At 39.7% G+C, this 23280-nt stretch overlaps 1 protein-coding gene across 5 annotated transcripts in view; it reads right to left on the bottom strand.

The window, feature by feature from the left end:
* Positions 1-23280, bottom strand: part of PKN2 (protein kinase N2) — a 50192-nt gene that overhangs the window by 10271 nt on the left and 16641 nt on the right. For 2 of the 5 annotated variants that reach the window (XM_081008558.1, XM_081008559.1), the window contains exons 2-15: positions 18564-18864; positions 14118-14269; positions 12432-12549; positions 10570-10715; positions 10262-10475; positions 8111-8296; positions 7298-7407; positions 4049-4192; positions 3876-3951; positions 3390-3561; positions 3066-3195; positions 1628-1785; positions 1461-1536; positions 1133-1224 (exon numbers count right to left, since the gene is read on the bottom strand). In XM_081008558.1, coding sequence (XP_080864684.1) covers positions 1133-1224; positions 1461-1536; positions 1628-1785; positions 3066-3195; positions 3390-3561; positions 3876-3951; positions 4049-4192; positions 7298-7407; positions 8111-8296; positions 10262-10475; positions 10570-10715; positions 12432-12549; positions 14118-14269; positions 18564-18795 — 2006 coding nt within the window. In that variant the 5' untranslated portion in view covers positions 18796-18864. Of the gene's footprint in view, positions 1-1132; positions 1225-1460; positions 1537-1627; positions 1786-3065; positions 3196-3389; positions 3562-3875; positions 3952-4048; positions 4193-7297; positions 7408-8110; positions 8297-10261; positions 10476-10569; positions 10716-12166; positions 12330-12431; positions 12550-14117; positions 14270-18563; positions 18865-23280 lie in introns of those variants that run through there. The other 3 variants (XM_081008560.1, XM_081008561.1, XM_081008562.1) reach the window with 2 other exon arrangements.

Raw genomic sequence — 23280 nt, 5'->3', positions numbered from 1 at the left:
AAAATCCTAAGAGCTGGAAGGGGCCCCATGGGTCATCTAGTCTAACCCCCCCCCCCGCCATGAAGGAATACGCACCAAAATGGGGATCAAACCCAAGTCCTTGTCATTATCAGCACCATGCTCTAACCCGCAAGGCGAAAGCCTAACTGCAATGAGGCCACGGTAACCGCAGGCTTCCAGCAGAAATACTGAACTTACTGCAATTAATACAGTGGACCCTCGGGTTATGTACCGCTCTGGATACGTAATCTTCGGGTTGCCAAAGCGACAAACCCAGAAGTGTATTCTTCTGGGTTTCGCTGCTTGCACATGCGCAGAAGTGCTCTATTGCGCCGCACGTGTGTGCAGAAGTGGCGCCTCTGGTTACGGATTTTTTGGGGTGCGCACCAACCCCCAAAACAAATTAAATTTGTAACCAGAGGGTCCACTGTAATGACAGTGACCCACAGGTAGCAAGAGCACGAAAGGCCATCAGGACTTTTTTGGTAATATGTGGTAAATGACAACAGTGCTGAGTTCTTGCAAGGGGTATGATACTAATGTGATAATTATTTTTTTTTAAAAAAAAAGCACAGCAGCTTAACAATGAATGACGAACAACTGCACAATATGTGCATGCCCTCGTGTAGAGAGAAAGAGAGAGAAGGTTGACAGGCATAAAACCCAAGGAAAGGCTGGGCACTATTTCTTACTGACCCAAGCACTCACTGTCATCCTACATTTACTTGTAATTATGTTCTACCGGAGATGCTTCCAAGTATGTGTGTTTAAGGGTCAGGTTTCAAAATCTGGCAATTACAGCAGCCCATGATCAAGATCTAAAGAGCTGCACAACTAGTCTTATACATTAATGGGGCTTTGAGTTTGAGTTCTGAACAGTGGAACCATCTCCTAAGACATGAAACATGGAAAAATTTTGGGTTATATGGCAGGATCATAACATGCCCTGTTATAAAAACTCTTAACGAGTATTTTCTATTTTTTTATGAAATGAAATTAGTTTCTGCAGACCTGAAATAAATTATGTAAAAAATGTTAAAAATACAAGCCCTTGGCCCCACTCAAAGTAGTAGTCTTGGTCCATGGGTTTAGGGCACATTCAGATTTAACGACACCTGTCCTTCACACTGACCTGTCTACTTCATCACGAGCAACAATGTCTCCTTTCTTTAAGGCTTTAATGGCAAACATTTCATTTGTATTCTTATATTCAGCCAACAGGACCTGAAACACAAAATAATACTCAATTTGCATGCTTTCAATTACATTTTATGTTCCAAACTCGCAACTGTTGTGTATACATTTAAAAAGCTTCAAAGCTGTGATAAATCAACAAGCATATTACTGAGCACATAGTGAAATGCAACAGGCAGCTGCAAAGGGAAGTGGGCTAAGAGGAAGGAAGGGGGAAAACCAGATGTGGAAAGAGACAATATTGTAATTTTAGCTGTCAAACATACCTTTCCAAAGTGTCCTCTACCCAGTACAGCACAACACCGGAAGTCTTGCAAACTGAATTGAAATCTCTGTTGTATTCTGAAATACAGCAATTTTAAAAAAGTAAGTGACAATTTCTACTCAGTGTTGGGTAAAGTTATACATCAAGTTAACATAAAAGAGGACTTACCTTCTATCTTCGGGCTCTCGTATATTATATTCTATATCAGAATTTGAATTTTGAGTCTCGCAAATAATTTCCGGCTGAAGTTTGGGGACAAAATTATTTCTGTCATTCTCAAAATCAAATGTTTCTGCATCCTGTGAAATGTGTAGAAGAAAAAAAATCTGAAGATTTAAAAAAACAAAAGTTGCTAGAAATTGGAGAAGAGTAATGTTACAGCAGTAGGTCTTAAATTTAGAATTTTGGAATTCAGAATCTCAAGGTTGATTCAAATGCCTTCTAAAAGAGCCCTCGAGAAACTATATCTATTTGCTAAACCTCTTGCACTGTTTGTGATAGGACCTGCAAAGACAGCACAGAGGAACCCGGTCTAAGAACTGGTTTAAGAATGCTGTCATACAAGCTACCCTACACATATTCATGTTTCCCACATAAATGAAGTTGAAGAAAAATAAACAAACCCTCTTCCATGTATTACTGGGACACCTGCAATCAATTCTTCCTAGCCAAAGGCAACCTGGCATTTGGGTATTTCTAAACCTGGTTTAAGAACACATTTTGATTTTGATTGTTTAATTTATATACCGCTTAGTATGTTACAAGTATATCTAAGCGGTATACAAAAAAACTGAAGAAACAACTTAAACAAAATATTACAAAAACACACAGTTACATATAAAATGTTACAATAACACCAAGGTGCTAAGATATACAAATCAATATCCATTCATTTTCCTTTTGATACTCAACCTCCGGGTTTTCACCCAGGGTCCAAGCAAACTCTCCGCTCACCCACAAAAGTCTCACAACATTGATCTTCAAGTGCTTGAAAAGGACTGTAAGATTCTTTATTAGGAGACAAGACTACTTCTTTCTGTATTTGAACAATCCCAAGCAATGTGCCAGGGACTTAGGGGAACCCTGTTTAGAATGCCATCTTTAGAGGGAGGGAAGAAACACAAAGAGTGAGGCCTTGTCAGTGAAACATGTCAGTGTCCATCCCTGCTTCTTTTAAGAAGTCTTAACAAATGTTTATTGGTTTGGCAGGGTTTTCAGAACCTGTGAGACTTGTTGATCATTAAATGCTTGTTGACAGTTCTCTGGTTAAGTTCTAACTTCAAATACTTCTTTGGTCAAGTATCTACTACCTCAAATGCTAGTAGGGTGCAAACGAGTTTTTGCAGTTCAGCAGTTATTTAAAAGGAGAGGTCATGACCCGATTATAAGAACGCTTTAAGCTATTACGCAACTCGGTTGAGAAAATTGCACACAGAATGATCAGCTGCAGAATGCTTTGCATAGCAACCAATTATTAAAAAGTAAAGACATCGATAAAACAACAACAAATCAAGAATACAACATGTCCTATTTGTAGGTCACATTTCTCACAAACCTAGACACAACAATTTGTGCTATTGTTTTAAATCTATATTAGAAGTCTTGCCTGAGTGGGTGTAGGTGGAGCCTTTGGCTCAGGCGAAGGTTCACTAATTTCTCCAAGAGAAGACGCACGTGGAGGAGTATGTGGGGGTTCGGGTTCAAGTTCAAACACCAGTTTGGCTACAGGGGAGTCACTTAAAAGAAAGCAATTCACTTGGTGAGCATGGCAACAATTTAGAAAAATTTAAAAAATACTTCATGCTAATTGATACTTTTCTCTTTTTAAAACCGGAAGAAGGAAATTCAAGAGGAGTAAATAAGCTTGTGTTTCCTTCTACATCACAGGAGTTTTGCCATATAAGCCTGCCTAAGCATCTCAGCCACTTACCTAGTTGGTGATCTTAATTCAGGAATGTGCGCATCAACTCCTGCAACTGCGGCAGGCACAGCTTGAGGGCTGAAGGTGCCGGTATGATTTACTGTAGGAATAGCTCTTCTCACAAGCCTTCCCCAAGTGGCAATATTAATATTCATTTGAGGAGCTCTGAGAAATGTTTTGCCTGTGGTTAAAGAAAACAGAGAGCACAAGTAATCTTTTTACTTATCACCAAAAGCTATAATTAAAAGAGAATTCATATTCATTAGTTTATTATTTGTGATGAATACACTGAACATGTCACATATTCCACATTTTCCTGCTTTTTTTCTTTTTTACAAACAGATTTCACTTTTGAAAGCCCTATCTACAATTTATAAACAAATAATTTTACACGAAATTCTGATGTTTAGCGTCAGCATCCTTTTCAGTTAACTTTTGAGAATATAAGCCTGTATTAAGATTAAGATACAACACGGATTCGCTGAAATCTGTTACCTTGCTGCTTGGAGAAAATTTTCTTTTGCCTTTGAAGTTTTGGTCTTCTTTCAATAACTGGATTAAAAAATGTAACCTGCAATTCAGACAAGATGTGTTAAATCACAAAACAATGAATCTTGGAAATCATTCACAGCCTTTAATAATTTTCTTTAAAAAACGTTGGCACTTACCTCTGCAAATAGAGTACCCTGGGGTTCAAGATAGAGACACATTCCATGTCGCTGGTTGTCTAAGAAATCTTCTAACCTCAGAAACTTCACCGCACAGAGAGATCTCCAATCACGCCAATAAACAGAAATTTCTAATTCACGTGACTGAAGGGATTTGAGGAGACAATGTTAATTTGTGCAGCTGCTACAATTCTAAAGATTGTATCCAATACACTCACTCCATAAGTGCAAGTGTTTATGCTTGTGAAATGGAACTTCCCCTGTAACCCTCGCCATTTCCTTCCCAAATCTGCTCTGGAGGATTGGGCAAAACCCCAGAAAAGATTGCGGGTGGGCGGGGGCATGGGGGAAGAAGAAAGGGGAGTTCCGCTGCACACGTCTAAATCCTTGAACTAACCAGATTAGTTTCTTGGTGCTACATTCCATACAAGTAAATAGTGTACACATTCCCTCCCCAGCACCACTTCACTATGGGAGCTGGTGACTCTGGCATGGGAGGGGAAGCACACTGCTGACCCTGTATACATGTTTCACTTACTTCATATGAACTGGCCAGGAAGACATGCCTATAAAAGAATGGGCATTAACAAGTGCCCAGAAGCATTCCATAGGAACGCAGAAAGCTACCTTATACCATGTCAGACCAGGGGTTGGCAAAGTTTGTTGTGGCTTGGGCCGGTTCATGGTCCCACAGACGCCACGGTGGGCCGGGGTGTGTGTGTGCACGCACACACTATTTCAGGTGCTCCTTCTGGCGCAGAGGTGTGCGCAGCTTCCCATTGGCTGCAGGGGCTTCCTGCAGCCAATGGGAAGCTGGCCAGCATAGCGGAAGGCGGTACCCGCGGTGCTCCGCGCCAGTTTAGCGCAGCGCACGGGAGCCGACCGAGCGGGTGGCAGCGGTCCATGGGCCGGTTAAACAAGCAGCCCATGGGCCTTAGGTTGCTGACCCCTGTGTCAGACCATTAATCTGTCCAAATCAGTTTTCTCTACACTTGAGTGGCCATGGACCTACAGGGTTTCAGGCAGGGATCGATCCGAGCCCCTCCTCAAGATACTGAAAACTGAACCTGTGTTCTACCACCGCTGCACCATGCCCCCCCCCCAACTGCAACAGTGCTCAGGGTGAACCTAGGGTTTTACAAGGCCCTTTGTAAAGCGTGTTCCAATTTAAAATTGCTATCAAAATACCCGCATACAGAGTCAGCAACGTTTATTCTAATGCAGTCCATGTTATGAAAGATGAGCCGTGAAAATATATATATTTTACAAGGCGAAATTCTTGCCTTGCATAACCACTTGAAACAATACCCATACATGCAGAACAAACACTACAGGTAGCTTAATTCGGTGTGGCACTAGGTAGGCTGAAAGGGAATGATTTACCACTGGCAGTCACAGGCGCAGATAAAAGGAAACTCCTGCAACTTCTGTAATATATAGCCTGGATGACAGTGCTGAAGGGAAGAACACTCTGGCCTCTGCTGTCGGTCAGGGGACCAAGGGTCAGCAAGAGGTTGCACCTCCTGCCTCCCAGGAAGAGCAGCATGCAGAGGGGGAGTTGAGCCTGTCCCCATCCATCAGTCAGAGAAGGAACAGCTGAAGGGAGCTAGATTCCCTCCTCCCTGCCAGAATGAGCACTTGGCTCCACAAGTCAATTGCTCTGGGACCACAAAGCTCAAGGGAAGCTTTGGGCTACTGGAGGCTGCACCTCTTGCCCCCCAAGAGCATGCTAAAGACCAACATGGCCCCATCCATCAGCCATGCTTTTCCCTTTTGCGAAAGGGAACGTGTAGGCTTTTATTTTAAATAACTGTACACCGCTTAGAAATTTTTTAGGCATTTCCGTCAGTGTTTATTGACAACAACAACAACAACAACCTACGAAGGAGAATCAGACACAGATAATTATTTTGTTTCAATTCACAAATATAGATGGGCTCTCCCAATCTCCACAAAATCCCCTGCTATCATTGGATCCTATTAAATGGAATAATTTTCCGTTATCACAGTGCTTCAAGCCATCTCCATTTACTAACTTGCATTGTTTCTGCCTAAGGAAACAAATAGTCTGCATGTGTGAATTTACCCCCAACACTTAAGACCACCTTCATGGCATGTATTCATTCCAGAAAGTTAAAAAATATTAACAAGCCTTCAGTTCAAGTGCTTAAACTGCACTGATTTCAAAGGAATTTAAAATACACTTCTGTTGCCCAGAATTGAACCCCACACATTTTAGCTTAAATCTCATTCCTGAAGAAAGAATTAGTTGGGATATTAACTTCAAAATCAGTTCAATTGATTTAATTTTTTTATATATATAATTAATGGGCTGTATTTTTCAGAATAATATTCTGGAAGAATATGGTATATATTTAACTTTGGAAGAAATCTTATTCATTGGCCAAATGTCAGTTTCTTTCACCCTCTCACATTAAAGCAACTGGCAGACTGTGAAAATAGCAAATGAAGAATTTTGTTGTTGTTGTTGTTGTTTTAAGAATAATTGTTTGACTTGTTATAAAACTTTATTGGCTAGATCTCAGAGCTTTGTTGTTTTCCAGTCTACAGTGGACGCTCGGGTTGCGAATGTGATCCGTGCGGGATGCACGTTCACAACCCACAGAAGCGCGTCTGCGCACTTGCGAGTTGCGATTCTGCACGAAGCGCGATTTAGCACTTCAGTGCATGTGCAACCCCCCAAACCCAGAAGTAACCTGTTCTGGTAATTCCGGGTTTCGGCAGGTCCGTAACCTGAAAAAAATGCAACCTGAAGCATCTGTAACCCGAAGTATGACTGTATCTACTTTCAGGTCTATTGAAATAATTTATTTAACTGGAGGAAATATTGTTTATCACTCATTGAAGTCTACATTCGCTCTTAACTTCTTCCTCAAGAAGCTGACAGATAAGAGCCATAAATCACCAATAGTGGGGGATTTATTACAAAATACAGAGACTTAGAATCCTATAGGATGGGATGCACTTCTGCTTATACAAGTCCCCTCTCAAATTTTTGCTGACTCCCCCAGTCGCCTTGCTGCAGATTTCAGTGCCTCATAACATCCTGTTTTAAGTAATACCCCAGAACTCGGAAGTGGATTTTCAAGGACCAGAAGGAGCAGGGCAGCAAAAAACAAACAAAACTTCAGATCCCAGCTAGGACCTCTCCGTGTATATATATACAGATAAACAAACATAAAATTACCAAGCTGGTAATTACTGTTAACACAATAAAGAGGTCCTTACTCGGTCTAGCTCCAGTGTAAATTTCTGATCCCATGACTGATTGGAAATAGGCTTCCAGCTAGTTTGATCAACCACCGTATTGTCCAACTTCAAAACAGCACAGATTTCGTCTGTAAGAAAATTACACAAACTCAGCTTAGAACTTTAAGAGGATTTTCAAGAAGTAAAACAAGCAAAACATGCAAGGACTGGTTATATGTCTGGAATGGAAAAACAAATACAAACATTACGAGCTGCAAGAAACTGTGGCAACTGTTAAGTTTACGATTATTTTAAACGTCTTATGTTTAATGTCTTTGCTTCTTTTACCCTTGCTAATTAATGGTGAATGTTGACATACTCTCCCAGTTGAAACTCCCACCAGTTGAAGTTTCCCAATCCATTTGAATGGGGTTCAACCCTTCGCTGATAAAGGACTTGACACTGGTGACAGTATTCCCTGCTGCTGCTGCAGCCTCCCTCCATCCTTCCTCATCAATGTGCCTGGCAGTGGTGATGGAAGCTGGCACCAGGGCTCCTGCTATGCTCTGGAATGCTTCAGCAGTGTCTTATGTGGCAGCACCCCTGAGAAACAGGTTCTCAGGGTTCCCAAGCCAGTGTACTTTTCAACCAACTTAATATTTTTTAGCATTCACGGTCCTATTCCGAAACAGGAAACTTGTTCAAGACCTCAGCCTGAATGATCTGATGTGCTTGAGTATACCCCTGTTAAGAAGAACTACTAATAACCCAATTTTACATGTATCTACTCTTACTAAAAGGCTTCATGAAAGTGTTTTCTGAAGATAAAAGCAAAGGTAAAATGTACTGAACTGGACAAATCATCAGTTTTCAGGAGGTTCCGACTACTCCCACTTTTACTTTTGCTTGTTCGGCTCATGAAAGATGATCTGGCTTCACTTGGACTCCATCCAGGTAGAGTAATGGATGTGGCTTTTGATCGACCGGGGACATTCTCCAAAATATCTTGGCAGCCCATGAGCCTAACTTCCAAAGTACCTAGAATGAAATCAGATTGCCTTGGCTCATATTCCTAGCAAAACACCAGCTTCAGCAAATACAAATAGCTCATGAATGGTAGCAGGACAGGTAACTCACAAACTTTCAGTCTTGTGGAGACGATCTAAAAGCACCAACCTTATTTCTTAGCTAGCCACAATGTAAGAGCTGCTTCACACAATGTCCATGAAAAATAAGCATACATATATATGGGTGGCAGGGTACCCTGATCAAGTGTTTCCCTGGCACACCTTCACAAGTTTCACAGCACTATCCATGCCTTTCGAAACATACATTTGTTTTCATATATCACCTTTCTCAATGTGAGGCCTTCTAGATGTTGCTGGATATAACTCCCATAAATCCTTGGCCAACGGGTTGATGGGAATTGCAGTCCAAAATTTCTAGAGGGCAACAGTTTAGGAAATGCTACCTTACACACTGGGGGATAGTCAACCGAGTGTTACTCAGAGTAGACCAACTGAAATAAATTAACAAGATTAAGCTAAACCCATTAATTTCAATAGGCCTACACAGAGTAAAAATTAGCTGAATACCACCCATCATACTTTTAACACATATACAGTAAAAAGGAACATTAATTTTGTAAGGAAAATGCAAATCAACTTTTACCATTTCAACTTTGACTTACATGTGAACTTTCAATGTGAACTTATTTGGCAAGGGACAGATTGTGTGCGCAGGACTACGTATGTAACGAGCTAGTTCTGCTACAAGTTCAGTTTAAAAACTAAAGTCATTTTGGGAAACACAAGCTAACAGCTGTGCTCGTGCTTCTAATTTGGTTGTTTATTAAATAATTTAGTAAACAACATATTAGGAACAGAGTTTTTATTCAACACCTGCTTCAAGTTAGCAAATAAAATCTGCAGGGATGTATTTAAGATCTTCATTAAGCATACGAAATATCTTGGAATTTATTTTCTTTATGAAGTGCTGCAATTACAGACACGCACACAGGCTGTCAAGAGGAACTGTTGGACTATATAGTCTCAACTTCTATAACCCCTGTGCAGACGTTTATTCTTGTGGAATACTAACTCTTAAATTTCTTATATTTAATTACTTTAATCTAGAAAACCCATTAGCACAAGTAAATGGGAGATGCATTTTTATACATTGCTGCTATTTGCAATTCTCTCTTCACGTTATTAGCAAAGTCTTAATGCTTTGAAGAAATCTCCCTTTAGGAAAAACTTAATTTCCATCACAACTCAGTTGCATGTGATTATGACCATACTTCATCTCTACTGCCATGTCTGATGGTTGACCGGTGAGAGCCCACAACCCCCCACGTCACCTAAAAGTGTAATGCGAGGAATAATGGAGCAGATGTTCTCAAAGCATTTGGGGGTATTAAAAGCATCATATCAAGGGCTTCTAAATTCTGTGTTAGACTCTGCTAGTGGATAGTAGGACTTTGTGGGTCCCAGGAATTGGCTTGAAGGGTGGGGGGCTGAAATCCTTTGCCTGATCAGATGTTGGGACAAGGGATTGGATCCAATGCTTGGCAATCCACAAGTCTCATGCAACATACTTCTGCTTGGACAACACAACTTCCCCCCTCTCCCCTGTGCCCCACCCCCCATACCCTCAAAATATGTCCCAGAGGAGAAAATTTTGGGGTTCCTGGGGAGAAAGGAGAAGCCCCGTTGTGCAAGCAGACCACTGCACACACAGAGTTGGACACAACTCTAAAAGTCTCTAATATTAATTAATTTGCCAATTCCGATTACAAAAATCCTTTGGGTTTTGCTGTGCTAGAATAGCAAGACCCGCCTCCTAAAAGCACCAACCGCAAGAATCTTCTTAACCGACATAAATGCAAGCCACTACTCAGAAGTTTGAGGTTAGTCAGCAACTGAAATACTCACAATTATGCAATTAGCGCAAACAGAAACAAAAACAAACAACATTTCCAGAAAAAAGAACACAACAACAAACCTGTTAAAGCGGCTGGCTTGGATAGTGTACTATATTGATTCTGTGTAGAGATCATACTTTGACGTGGACTTAGTGTTGGTGACGAAACAAGTGAAAGTTCTTCTATAATAATACTGCTTTTGGGGTGGTTTTTAGGGAGTTCATTAAGTCTCTGTTCTAGTGAATACTTTAAGAGGTCCAACTTCTGGCTTGATTCATTAAATCTTGCTTGAGCCTTGTTCATGAAAAAAAGAGAAAAGAAATCCGCTAAGAGAATTATTGAAATAGAACTGTTTAAATTCAGATTTTATTTACTCTGTTAAAATTACCTCTGAGAGTGCTTTTCTGTCAGTAACTTTTCCAGATCCGAGCAACTTCATAACATTTTTTGCCCCTTCTGCTACTGCATATTCTATCCTAAAATGATGTCGCAGTTCCTCCATTCGGAGCTCAAGGGGGCTTATAACAGGCTTTGCTGCAGGTAAAAATACACACACAGATATTTAGTATGCATTCAACTAGCTTTTTAATATGGTTATCTTAATACAAACAACTGCTAAACATTTTGACCACAACAACCAGAAATAATTAAAAGTCCTAGCCTAGTTGGTGAAAGAAGTGAGATGTTAAGTTTAGGTTACAATTCTCAAAAACACATCATCTGCCAATGTGAAGACCTCAGGAAAACCTGTGGTCCTGAAACCAAGTGGTCCTTTTGCATGCAACAACTGATAGCACTGCAGCATATTTTTTAGGGTAGCTGCATGGTGTCATGGGATTCCAACTCCACATGAAGACTGTCGAGACAATATCCACCTTGCTGGGTAATCTCCAAATCTGCACGTGGCTGGTGTTGGTTAAACAACGCAGCTTCGTAGACCGTGCTTTGAAATTGGCTTGTTTTGAAAATGGCCAGAATTTGTGATAAACTCAAAATCCCTAGCTTGCACGCAAGGACAAGTCAAGATTAGGGGAATCTGAAACAAAACACTGGCAAGGTCTTCTCCCGCCCACAATGGAAGAGAAGAGAGCATGCAAGCCTGAGACTTCAGTCAGCCTCTTTCCAGCCTGTGAATGTAAGGCAAAACCATGGCTGAGTGTTATGTGCTAATGCAGCCATGTAAGTTCTTATAGTTCACTTCCGTCTCAAACCTTTAGCTCATGCTCACAATTTTCTCAGCAAAAAGGGCAGGAGTTGCAATCTTTCTGTTGGTGCTACTGAACTGGAGTGCACAACTCATTTCACTCTGAGGGTCTTTTACATTTTTATTAAGTGAAGTGGGCCACATTGTTATTTTACTCAAATTGTTACAATCAACTCGGTTTGCTCTGCAGCCTATTCCATGAGCCACCTTTCTATTTTCTATGTGTGGTATCACCTTTCTCAACCACCATAGGTTTGCTTACTATCTCAACAGTTGTTCGCTCTCATGGTATCTCTCCACTACTTCTCTCTGTACTCCTTAGCACTCTTCTGTCTGTGGCCCAGCATGGATTTCTCTTGACTCCCATTTCTCCACCCATCCATCCTCCTTTTCTTCTCTGAATTATATCCTCTGCCCTTTCACTTACATTTCCTCATGGAGAAAACACAAGACCCACTCTCCCAGCATTTCACACACTGAGGGAGTCTTCAATTCTGTCTGGCTGCAGATGATGGGAAATCTGGTGCCCATATTCCATTACAAGCTTCTAACACAAGATTTATGAAGGGCACGGGCCATGCAGAAAGCCTTTGCTAGTGCACCATGCATGCCTGGTCACATTTTAAATTAATTTACCATGTGCAATGACCCATTGTACAGCAGGCCAAAGGCACCACTCAGCCAGGCTATTAATGGCTAGCTTTCTAACCTTACATGTGAATGAGCCAGTACATCCGGGAAGGGCACTTAAAATGTGACTAGGCATTTGTGGAAAGCTTACAATTTGGGGCTTTCCATGTGGCAAGTGTCCTGTACAGATCAGGTCTTCTTCTGGGGAGAGATGAAACAATACAGATGTAGAGCAGCATGCACTATCCCACACCCACTTTTGACAGAGTTGGGCAAGTCAGAGAAGTTCCCACAGAGTGGGGCTGGATTGCCAACCATGGGGATTTAGAATTTTCCCCAGGGTTGAGGGGGAAGGCAAGATCCTATCCAAGATTCTATCAACAGTTTAGAGAATGTTCTTCTCTTGAATGCTTCACCATTATCAAAAGCCAGTTCATTAGTCTGGACTGCCTGAAGTATCTGCATCCTTATAACTTCAATTTTTGTCTTGCTGTCCTGAAGCATCTGTTGAGCTGTCGCAAGAAGCTTTCTATCCTAAAAAGAAAATAAAGATGCTCTTAAAATATGAATTATGGAGGGACATCCAAGTAACAGCAGCTTGTGTTGTCTTTTTTTGACAAATTCAAGGCGATTCAGAAATCACATAGTTTTGCGACTATTGTGTAATACATTTTGCTGTTTCCTTCCTCCACTGTATTTCCCCCTCAATTTATGTTTTATCCACTTGTCAGAACTTTGCATCAAATACTCTATTACTGCCTCTTTAAATTTCTTTCTTCCTGCTATATATTTTAACCTATCACAGACCCTTGCAGAAGATGGCAGAGTATTAAAAATAAAGTTTTAATAGGAAAGTAGATCCCAACAACCCACGAGACTTGAGTGGAAGCTTTCAACATGCAGAACTGCTGTACTGCGGAACAATTCAAAGTTCGGAAAACTAAAATGTTGCACTACTGTACTCTGCAACACATTGCTTATCATCAAAGGGCTCCTGTACTGATTGTAATGTCACGTGGACTGTATAAATTTATGATTGGAATTTCTGCAAGCCCTTGAAATTGTTATCGGCAGTCACTGATCCCCAAAGTTAAGGACTTGCACCATAATGTCATTTGCATTTGTTTGCCAGTAGAGAATGTGGAAGATGTTTCTTCAAATAAAATATATGACAAAACTATCCACACACATACTGGTAGAGCTTGTAAGCGAAAATAAGGCTTTTAAATATTTGAAGTAATGGAAAGGAGCTTGGAAGAAACAGCTTCCCTCCATGTTAGAAGTGCTGTAGTAAGATTAACAGTGTAATTTCATATGTATAACTGAAACAGTGCTTAGAAAGCTACAAATTGAGTTTCAAAAAGGTCAGGGAGCCATCAGGAAGCAATTCAAACTGCCAACTCTGAGTCTCTGCAATCTATTCAGATCACTTATGGTAATCTGCATTTTTTTTGTTCTTTCGCCACATGCCAACATCCTGGTTCCAAGTTAGGGTTGCTGATGAGCACTATTCCTGGGCTTGGGACAGATGTAGCGCTTCCAAAGTGTAAGAATGGGAAGGGCGAAGGCTGTTTTTTTAAAATAAAAAGCTACAGCATAATCCGAGAAGATGTTCAGTTGGCACATCTTCTCAAAAGAAGCACATACTCAACCAGTGAACAAAAAATTCCTGCCTTGCTTGGCAACAAAATGCATTTAGAAACTTTGTTTTAATGCAGCATATGATGAATTTTCCTACAAGGCACTTTGTCACACTACCCATATCGGGTAGTGATATAATATCAGGTTTTCAGAATGTGGCAAACTCCCCAACATTTTTTTGTTTTTCAAATAATGTGATGCACGAATGATAGCCTATTGAGATCAAACATGAATTACTTCTAAATGACCACACCACTCTTTATGGAAGTATGCATTTCTTTAACACTGTCTGGTTTACCCAAGATTAATAATCATAATAATCATAATAATAATAATTTATTATTTCTACCCTGCCCATCTGGCTGAGTTTCCCCAGCCACTATGGGCGGCTTCCTCAACTGAAAAAAAAGCACTATTCGCACGCAAACTGGTAAATTTAACTGGCTTTTCATAAGTCTTACCTTTGATGAACCATTCGAATACATGTGGATCATATTCTCTGCACCTTGTTTTACTTTCAATTCTATATCCAACTGTTTTTTTAAGGCCATCAGCCTGTTGTTAGTTGGAAAACGAGGGTCACTGTTCGGTGTATCTGGAGTTCTGGGGCAATCTGTGCAAAATGTCAAAGTATTAAGATTAATATAAAATTATTTCAGTTAGCCAAATTATTTTAGTAAGCATACAGTACTTCTACTAAGAAATCTTTTATATCTTTGCCCAAGATTACACCTGATATCTACCATGCTTTCTATTGTAGTAACTTTTCAGTATTTTGCACAAACTGGTATCCATGTCAAAGTGAGGTGATGGTTTCTCACTGAGGCACAGACTATCATGTTTCCTATCTTGTCTTGGGTGACTGGTATATAGCTTTTCCACTCCAACTGAGAACTGATAATCTACGAAAACAGTTCTTGGACAAAATTAAACCATTCACTAATAATAGTTCTAAGAGATCTTATCAAATATAGTATTTCACAAATATATTTCAAATATAATGGAAAAGAATTTCCAGTAAAAGCTGAGAATAAGGTCAACTGCCATAAATAATGGCTCAGTTCCAGAATTCTGCTCATGAAACTCTCCCATCGAAAATCCCCCGTGCTCTGGGGGGCTGCGGGAATCTGTAGAACTACTGTAGAACCACTGGCATAATGACTACCCTTCCCCTCCTGCCCTGCAGACTTCTAGCCATGGAAGAATCTGATGAATCCAAAACACTTTCATTAACAAAAATATCCCTTCTATTTGTGTATCCAATCCTCTCCCCCCTCTCTTTACAGGATGTTGATTCAGTTAATCTCCTTTATGTTCCACATACATACATTGGGTAAGCACAAGTTACTATTTGTTGTAGGTTACAGTGCCTAACGCTTAAGTAATTCATTTCTTATGCCAAGAACACTAGAGCTAGCATAAGAAAAAAAGTAGTGCCTGTATGTTTAAGTGACTGTTGGTGAAAAGGAACGAATGGTTGACATAAGCGAGCCTGAATGTCTAATTTAAAAACATTTTTTTTGGTTAGTAGTAACTACCACAGAGATTACTATAAAGTAATCAAAAAGCAGAACTAGTTGTGGCTTTTATAGTTATAAAACTATCCATGGATTGCATCAACAAACTGTCTAGTTGCTTTACAATAAGTTTGGTGCCAGTGACAATTTGCTTAATCTTATGTTTACTGATTATGTATTTACTGAACATTAACTAGTTTCCCATTCCAACAAAAACTGTGTCCATCATTATGTCCTCTACAGGGAACACCTTGAAAAACCTTCCACACATCTAGAGATACTATCAACATAGAAGGAATGCTGTAGCCAGGGAAAAAGTGTTTTGAAATTATTCTCTTGGCTCACTTTCCCTCAAGTTTACCACTTTAAATTCAGAGTGAAACAGAGAACTATTTCCCAAACATTGATGTCTCAAAGTCCCACTGAAATGAATGGACTTAGTCATTAACATACATAGATTTATATCAATGAGGTACACAGAGTATGACTTAGATACAATCCATTAGCCCATGTTGTTTTGATCTCACATTTGCTACGCAGTATCTCCTTTTACCATTCCTTCCCCAAAAATTTGTTCAACATTCTCTCCAGTTATTCCTTTCCGTTTCTCACTGTATGCATACACGTGTACACAGACATGCATCAAGCAAATATCCAGACAGATAAATAAAACACAAAACATGAGGTAGGTGACAAAAAATGAAGCACCTTTTTCTCTCAGACGCACGCTACTGCTATATTTTCTCCACTGATTCTCAGAAGCATGAAAGAAATACAAATATTTCTTGGAAAACATGTCTGCATGTGCTTGATATTGGACATAGAACTAAACAACAACAACAACGGTTCCAACAAATAATGGCCAGATATCTGGTTACAACCACACTATTTATTGTACTTTGTGTTATTCAACTGTTCTTTTCAGAAATATACACTTACAATATATGAAAAACACTTTTTCTGTCCAACTGAATAGTCCAAATTTACATAAAACAGAGAGCTGACTAAAAAGTCTTGGGTAATGCTAACATGGAAAGAACATTTATTTCATGTTGTTGAATTTCAATCTCCACAGAAAACTTGTTGAACCTAATGGCCGATTCAACACTGCCACTTTTGAGCAAACTACCTCATGACTGAGACTTAAATGCCAATCCTTTCTCTAATCTTCCTCTTCAAATAGCTGCTGAAATAGGTTCCTAGAAAATTAGGACAGGATTGTAACCAAGGTAAAACTCTTCAAACATGACTATATGCTTTGACAAGCATTTCCGATATGGATTATATTCAGAAGCTTACTAACAAAATGAATTAGTTGCAGCAAATATTACATTCTCTATAGCATTCTAAGAGGAGTGCTCATTTAAAGGCGGAAGCCTAATGCTATGATTCAAAGTGCTACAAAGTTAGCAAATGATAAAAACATTAGTTTTTCAAATTGTTATTGTTGCAGTTGAGAAACCAAAATATAACAGGTTTTTAGATTTCCTCTCCTTTTAGCACTCTCAAAAGAACAATAGTTTCCCAAAGTTCTTATCAATGCATCTCATTAATTACCAATATAAAGATAATACATTTTAGTAATCTGTATGGCTTGAAGGGGACACTTGGTTGAAATCCTAACCAGGTCTACTGAATGGCAAACTTGATAGCAGACTTCATGTGCGTACCAACCAAGAATAACCCCTCAAATGGTCCAAGACCTGCCACTGGGTTGACTGTGAGTTCACAAACTAAACATAAGAACCGCCACTAGCTGATGCAGTGTTTGTACGCGAAGAAAACAGCAGCATTCTTAAAAGGTGATGGCAGAACCGTCCCTAGATCATTATGTTGTGAACAAAGAGCTGGCTCTGACACAAAGGAAACAGAGCCTACAGAGGTGGATGGGGTGAAGTGGGATGACCTGGTTGCCTGGGAAACAGACAGCGATCCTCTCATCTCTGCTGATACAAGGAGGAATGGAGAGGTTCCATGCCCAGGAGACCCAGCTCACAACACAGCTGCTGGGATTGAGGAAGAACCAAGTAGCCTCACTGTCATTGTGCTGGGCATACCTTCTCGTGCTCCCAAGAGAGCAGAGCTGCTTGCAGGTCCTAGAACAAAAATGGGGAGCATGTACAAGCCAGAAGCCTGGAAGGGCCAGACCTAGGTATCACTATCTGCTCTGCCCAAGTACAATGGAGAACCAGGAAATGAAAGCAGGAAGTAAGAACTAGCCCCCTCATGGCCATGGGGAGGAGGAGGAGGAAGAGGAGGAGAAATTTATTTATACCCCGCCTTTTTCCCTGCTGCATCTGCACAAAATAGGAACACTACAAGGCCGAGCTTTCAGTCTATGCAAAAAGACATTGTTCTTTACTGAGACTTTATGTCCCTGAGTGACACTGTACTTAGACCCATAGTTAATCTCTGCTGATTTTGCTCAAAACACCTGTAAAATGAGTGACTAGTAGGAGCATGAGCAGTATCTTCCCTTGAAAATTAATCTGCAGGATGCTATCTGTTTTACTTTAGCAGTAATATATTTTCTCAGATTTTTTAAAAGTTTATTTTTAATATAATATGCTTGTTTGAACTTTAGCATTTTCAGCCCACTAAGAAGATTTATTTTTCTTTCTATGCAGCCAAAGGGCTACACATGCAAGACTAAGACTTCATTTCTATGAAAAATTGCTAGGGAGTGAAAGATTTATTTATTACATTTATATACCACCTCTTATCTTCCAAGGATCTCAAGGTGGTGTACATGGTTCTCCTTCTCCCCACAACAACCCTGTGAAGTAGGATAGGCTAAGAGATGGTAACTGGCCCAAGGTCACCCAGTGAGCTTCTTGGCTGAGAGGGGATTCGAACCCTGCTCTCCCAGGACCTAGTCCAACACTCTAACCATTACGCCACAATGGCTCTCTGAAGTTCAATCCAAGCACTCCTTTTCACCTACTAAGCTGTAGAAGAAAACTGGAATTAGCACAAGAGGAATTTTCCTTACTTGTTTCACCTAATGTTTCACTGGAATTCCACAGTCTGAGCAGTGTCACAAGAAGCATATTTTCTATGATTTGCAGCTACAAATTACTTCATTTCCATATTACTATGCAACATCTTAGAGGAATAAGATGCAGAAGCAATATAATTATGTGCAATGGACTAAGTGAGATTCCTAATGCTGCTTTTCTATGTTAAACGAAAGTGGGGGTGGCTGCTCTTTACGCGCATGTATCTGCAGGTAGAACTGCGTGAATTCTGATATAACTCTCACTATTTAAAAAGCAGACCAAAAGTATGTGAAGGATTGGCATCACAAAATTAACTGCTAACTCTTCTAGGTTAAATGTTGAGGATGATTTTAAGTACCTCCATTAAAAAAAACAACAACCACTCACATACCTGTAACATCTTCAGGTTCTGTTACAACAATATGAGCATTTAATTCCTGTAATTTATGATGCAATTCTTCTAGTTTCTTGTTTGATTTTTTCAAAATATTGTCTACATAAGCCAGGTTTTTTTTATCTGTAGTGACCTTCCTGAGGTTTTCTGCTCCTTCTTTGATTTTAAGTTCCTTCCTTATTTCCCGTTTTATTTGGTCCTTTACTTCATCCAACTTCTGCTGTACCATCGTGTCCGAATAGTCCACTTTTTGTCCAATGCTCACGCTCTCAGAGAAAAGAATATTTCGCACATCTCCCTGCAGAAAGAATAAAAAGCACAACAGTTAATTAATGACTTTGCCCACAATACTCTGTAAAACTAATACTCATTTTAAGAGGCCTTTTACTGACCACTTGTTTGAAAATGTACTACAGGGGCAATGACAGTGTTATATACTGACTGACAACACTTAAAAGTAACAGGTTTAAGTTTCACAACACCTTTCATGTGCCTATTTTTAACAGAAGTCATTTAATTTCCATTGGATTTGCAAAACATTCAGACTCTGTTCAGATATGCTTGGAAACTAATAGTCTAACACAGCAATCCTAGCTGTTTCTCAGAAGTCTCACTGAGTTCAAAGAGACATCCTCCCAGATAAGTACGCACAAGATTGCCACCTTATACTTGTAGATTTCACTGTTTCGAAGGTGAATTTAGACAATTATTAATCCAAGTAACAATGATGTATTTATGCATATTTAGCAGATATGTCCCATGAAGAAACAAAGATTAAAAAACATTATTTTCACAGAACTGAATCTGGAATACAGAGGCAGGTATGTATGAGGTTTGTCTCTGGTTACCCCATCAAAACCACAAGGTATTTTAGTCACCATGCTATAATATAATCATATGCCTTCACCACCCTGAGACGTTTAACTATTAAGTGGGGTTTTTTTGCAGGCACCCCATATATATATATCAGAAATGGCATAATCACATTATCACTAGGATGACAGAAAATGAGAAAGAGTCCCCTATTTTTTCAAAGACTTCTTCCTTCTTTCAACTTGCTTCAACCGCTCTCTGAACACAGAGCACAAATTAGGCTTGAGAAGTGCTGAGGTGTTAGTCCAGTATTACTAAATGTGTAAACAAGTCCTTAGATTAATGCTGCAATATTTTCAGATGCTACATGTACAGAACCTAGGCATTTAATAAGTGCTTTCCTGTAGAAATGCTTCATACATACACAATCAGCTATTAAACAAAAAGCTAGAGTCCAAATCCCAGTTAAGTAAATATAAAGTCATACTGTTAGTAAATACGAGAGTCTTATTAGATAAAGATGATCACATGCAATCTTGTACTATTCTAGGTCTTACACTGCAGAACTTACAAAGCAACTGCTTCCATCAATTACTAGGAAAGTGTTGATGCACATTTCATTTGGAGAGGTGTAGCCTATCCAATCTTTGAATGCTTGTCACATTCTGAATGCTGGCTATTATAAATTAGTAATACACATTTCATCACAACAGGAGGGTTAAAAGAGATCTCATATTTCCAAAGATTTGGGCGCAGGGGCGTGGGGGCAATGAAATGTTTAGGAGCCCAGTCAATAGTGGAATTTTAAAAATGTTCTTAATATGTCAATTACTCACACAGCAACTGCCTTCTATATCATTTTGAAAAAATTCTAAATTAAAAAAATGTTTGTTAGAGTAAAAATGTTTTTCTTAATATAAAATCCAAGATGAACGAACTTGGGGAGGGGGGGACCCTGAATATATTCAGGCAAGTTAATGTAATATTTCAAAGATTAAACACATGATAACTGTATGTCTTGCACAATAATCATAATGTTAACTAGCACAGTGTTACCAAATGATTGAGTGGTTCAGCAGCAAATCATACAAGTATATGTAGTATTCAGAATGCTTATTCTAAATGCCCTTGTTTGGTGAAAAATTACTCAAATTAAACTATGTTTGTGAGAAATTTCTCCTCTTCACCAAATAACCATCCAATTTCACCCACAGATGTTCCCTCCTTCCCTCAGTATAGTTTATAGATAATGTAGGAAGCCACAAACAGCCAATTTTGGTGATATATTTTGGCAACATAATATATTGGCTCATTTACTTAAAAAAAAGTTATCTGTCTCCACAGGTTTCAGGTATCCAACAATGTTCTCAAATAATATCAACTATTATTTTTCTTTCTGCACAAAAAAATGCTAAAAGTCTGATATAATGAAAGATGAGAGAGCAAAATATGGTCTGAGGCTCAACATCAAAAAAACGAAGATCATGGCCACTGGTCCCATCACCTCCTGGCAAACAGAAGGGGAAGAAATGGAGGCAGTGAGAGATTTTACTTTCTTGGGCTCCATGATCACTGCAGATGGTGACAGCAGTCATGAAATTAAAAGACACCTGCTTCCTGGGAGAAAAGCAATGACAAACCTAGACAGCATCCTAAAAAGCAGAGACATCACCTTGCCAACAAAGGTCCGTATAGTTAAAGCTATGGTTTTCCCAGTAGTGATGTATGGAAGTGAGAGCTGGACCATAAAGAAGGCTGATCGCCAAAGAATTGATGCTTTTGAATTATGGTGCTGGAGGAGACTGAATGAAGATCAAACCTATCCATTCTTAAGGAAATCAGCCCTGAGTGCTCACTAGAAGGACAGATCGTGAAGCTGAAGCTCCAATACTTTGGCCACCTCATGAGAAGAGAAGACTCCCTGGAAAAGACCCTGATGTTGGGAAAGATGGAGGGCACAAGGAGAAGGGGACGACAGAGGACGAGATGGTTAGACAGTGTTCTCGAAGCTAGCAGCATGAGTTTGACCAAACTGTGGGAGGCAGTGGAAGACAGGAGTGCCTGGTGTGCTCTGGTCCATGGGGTCATGAAGAGTCGGACACGACTAAACAACAACAACAACAACAACAACAAGACTTACGCAATCCATTACAAGCCTAGAGTTCTCATGGTCAACTACCCTGGAGAAAGTTGCAAGAATGCAACATTATATTTATTCCCCACGTCTCTTCTAAAGCAACACAGTTGGTTAACATGCAGAACATGAATGTTTGGTGCAGTACTATATATAGCAAGAGCCATAAAATTCTCAAGGTTCAAAAGGCAACTGTAAGTAAATATAGTAAAGATTACTCTAGCAGTAATCTCACATCCATTATTCTGACCACAGAACCCAAACAGTGACTTGAACTTCCAAATGTAAAAGCAAACTGGTTTATAACTGCTTCTGAATGTTATGTGTTCACTCTTGTGACTTATCTTGACCGCAGTGGCACTCTAAACTCTGCTTTCTGCAGAGAGATGGACATCACATTCGTCCATGCACTGCTACAGTGACATGAGAACAAGATGGACTAGCCTCTTGGCTGGGCATCCTCTTTCTCTTTTCCCGCCTGCCCCCAAACTCGAGCAGCAAAATGCTCCATCATTTGCAAAGTATAAGATACAGAGTAATGGCCATAATTGTGATTTGGCCTCAAGATACAGAGTAATGGCCATAATTGTGATTTGGCAGTTAGATGTCATGTGCCATCATATTTTACCTATCACTTTACAGTGGTACCTCGAGTTACAGATGCTTCAGGGTTACAGACTCCACTAACCCAGAAATAGTACCTCGGGTTAAGAACTTTGCTTCAGGATGAGAACAGAAATCATGCAGTGGTGGCAGCGGGAGGCCCCATTAGCTAAAGTGGTACCTCAGGTTAAGAACAGTTTCAGGTTAAGAACGGACATCCAGAATGAATTACGTTCTTAACCCATGTTATCACTGTATTTATCTTTGTTCAGGTAGGATTTTATACTATTGTCTGAAATGGCTATTAAATTCAGAAGAAACCATGCTGCATATATTCAGAAAGTAAAGCTAAACATTTAGCAATTTGCCAGAGATCTAGTATTCTGTAGCCCTTCCAAATATTTTATACCTCTCTTATAAGAAGTGTTGGAAGATATCTGCAAACTCAAGATCCTCTATCAGTTCCCCCCACCCCCACCCCCGCCCCCTGAACCACATACATGAGTCATTTACCAGCAGAATGTGTTAGCTTATATAGAGTGCAAAATGAACAGGAGCAGGGAGATCAAAGTCTGTGGTACTTCCTAGGATGAAGACAGACTACCATGGAATTGAAAGCATCAGGATTCCAAAACTGCAGCACTAAATTGAACCAACCTTCATTTAAAATGAGAATCTCAAATTTCCACCTGCTAGCAAAACTACATAAACCCTGCAGTCCTAAATTGATCCTACAGAATGCAGCAGAGTGACTGCTTTGATAACTATTCTATCTGCACTGTTTATCTAATTTATTCATTGCAGGGAACAGTCTAGCAGAGAAACGATATGCTTTATGACATCCACTGTGCAAAATGGGAACCGTGAAAATTTCAAATTCAGACAAATACTGTAATTTATAAAAGCTATCCACATATGCTTAGATCTGCAGAATTCTGACTGCGTAAGCAGTTACCTTACTACAGAACCTAGAGCTTTAGGGATAAGAGCACTACATGACTAAGTCCATACATTCAGATGGGCTTTAGATTTACTTTTCTTGAAGAGGTGTTATCCCTTTGCCCACCACATTGAAAACTACTTTCAAAACTGACAAAAGTTGATGGAAGAGAGCCTCTTGTTGGAAAACAAGTCAAAATTTCCAGTACACTCGGGCAATCACAT

This window comes from Podarcis pityusensis (genome assembly GCF_964106645.2).
Source record: "Podarcis pityusensis genome assembly, chromosome: 6".
In the NCBI taxonomy this organism is placed as follows: Eukaryota; Metazoa; Chordata; class Lepidosauria; order Squamata; family Lacertidae; genus Podarcis; species Podarcis pityusensis.
This window is presented reverse-complemented; position numbering and strand designations above follow the sequence as displayed.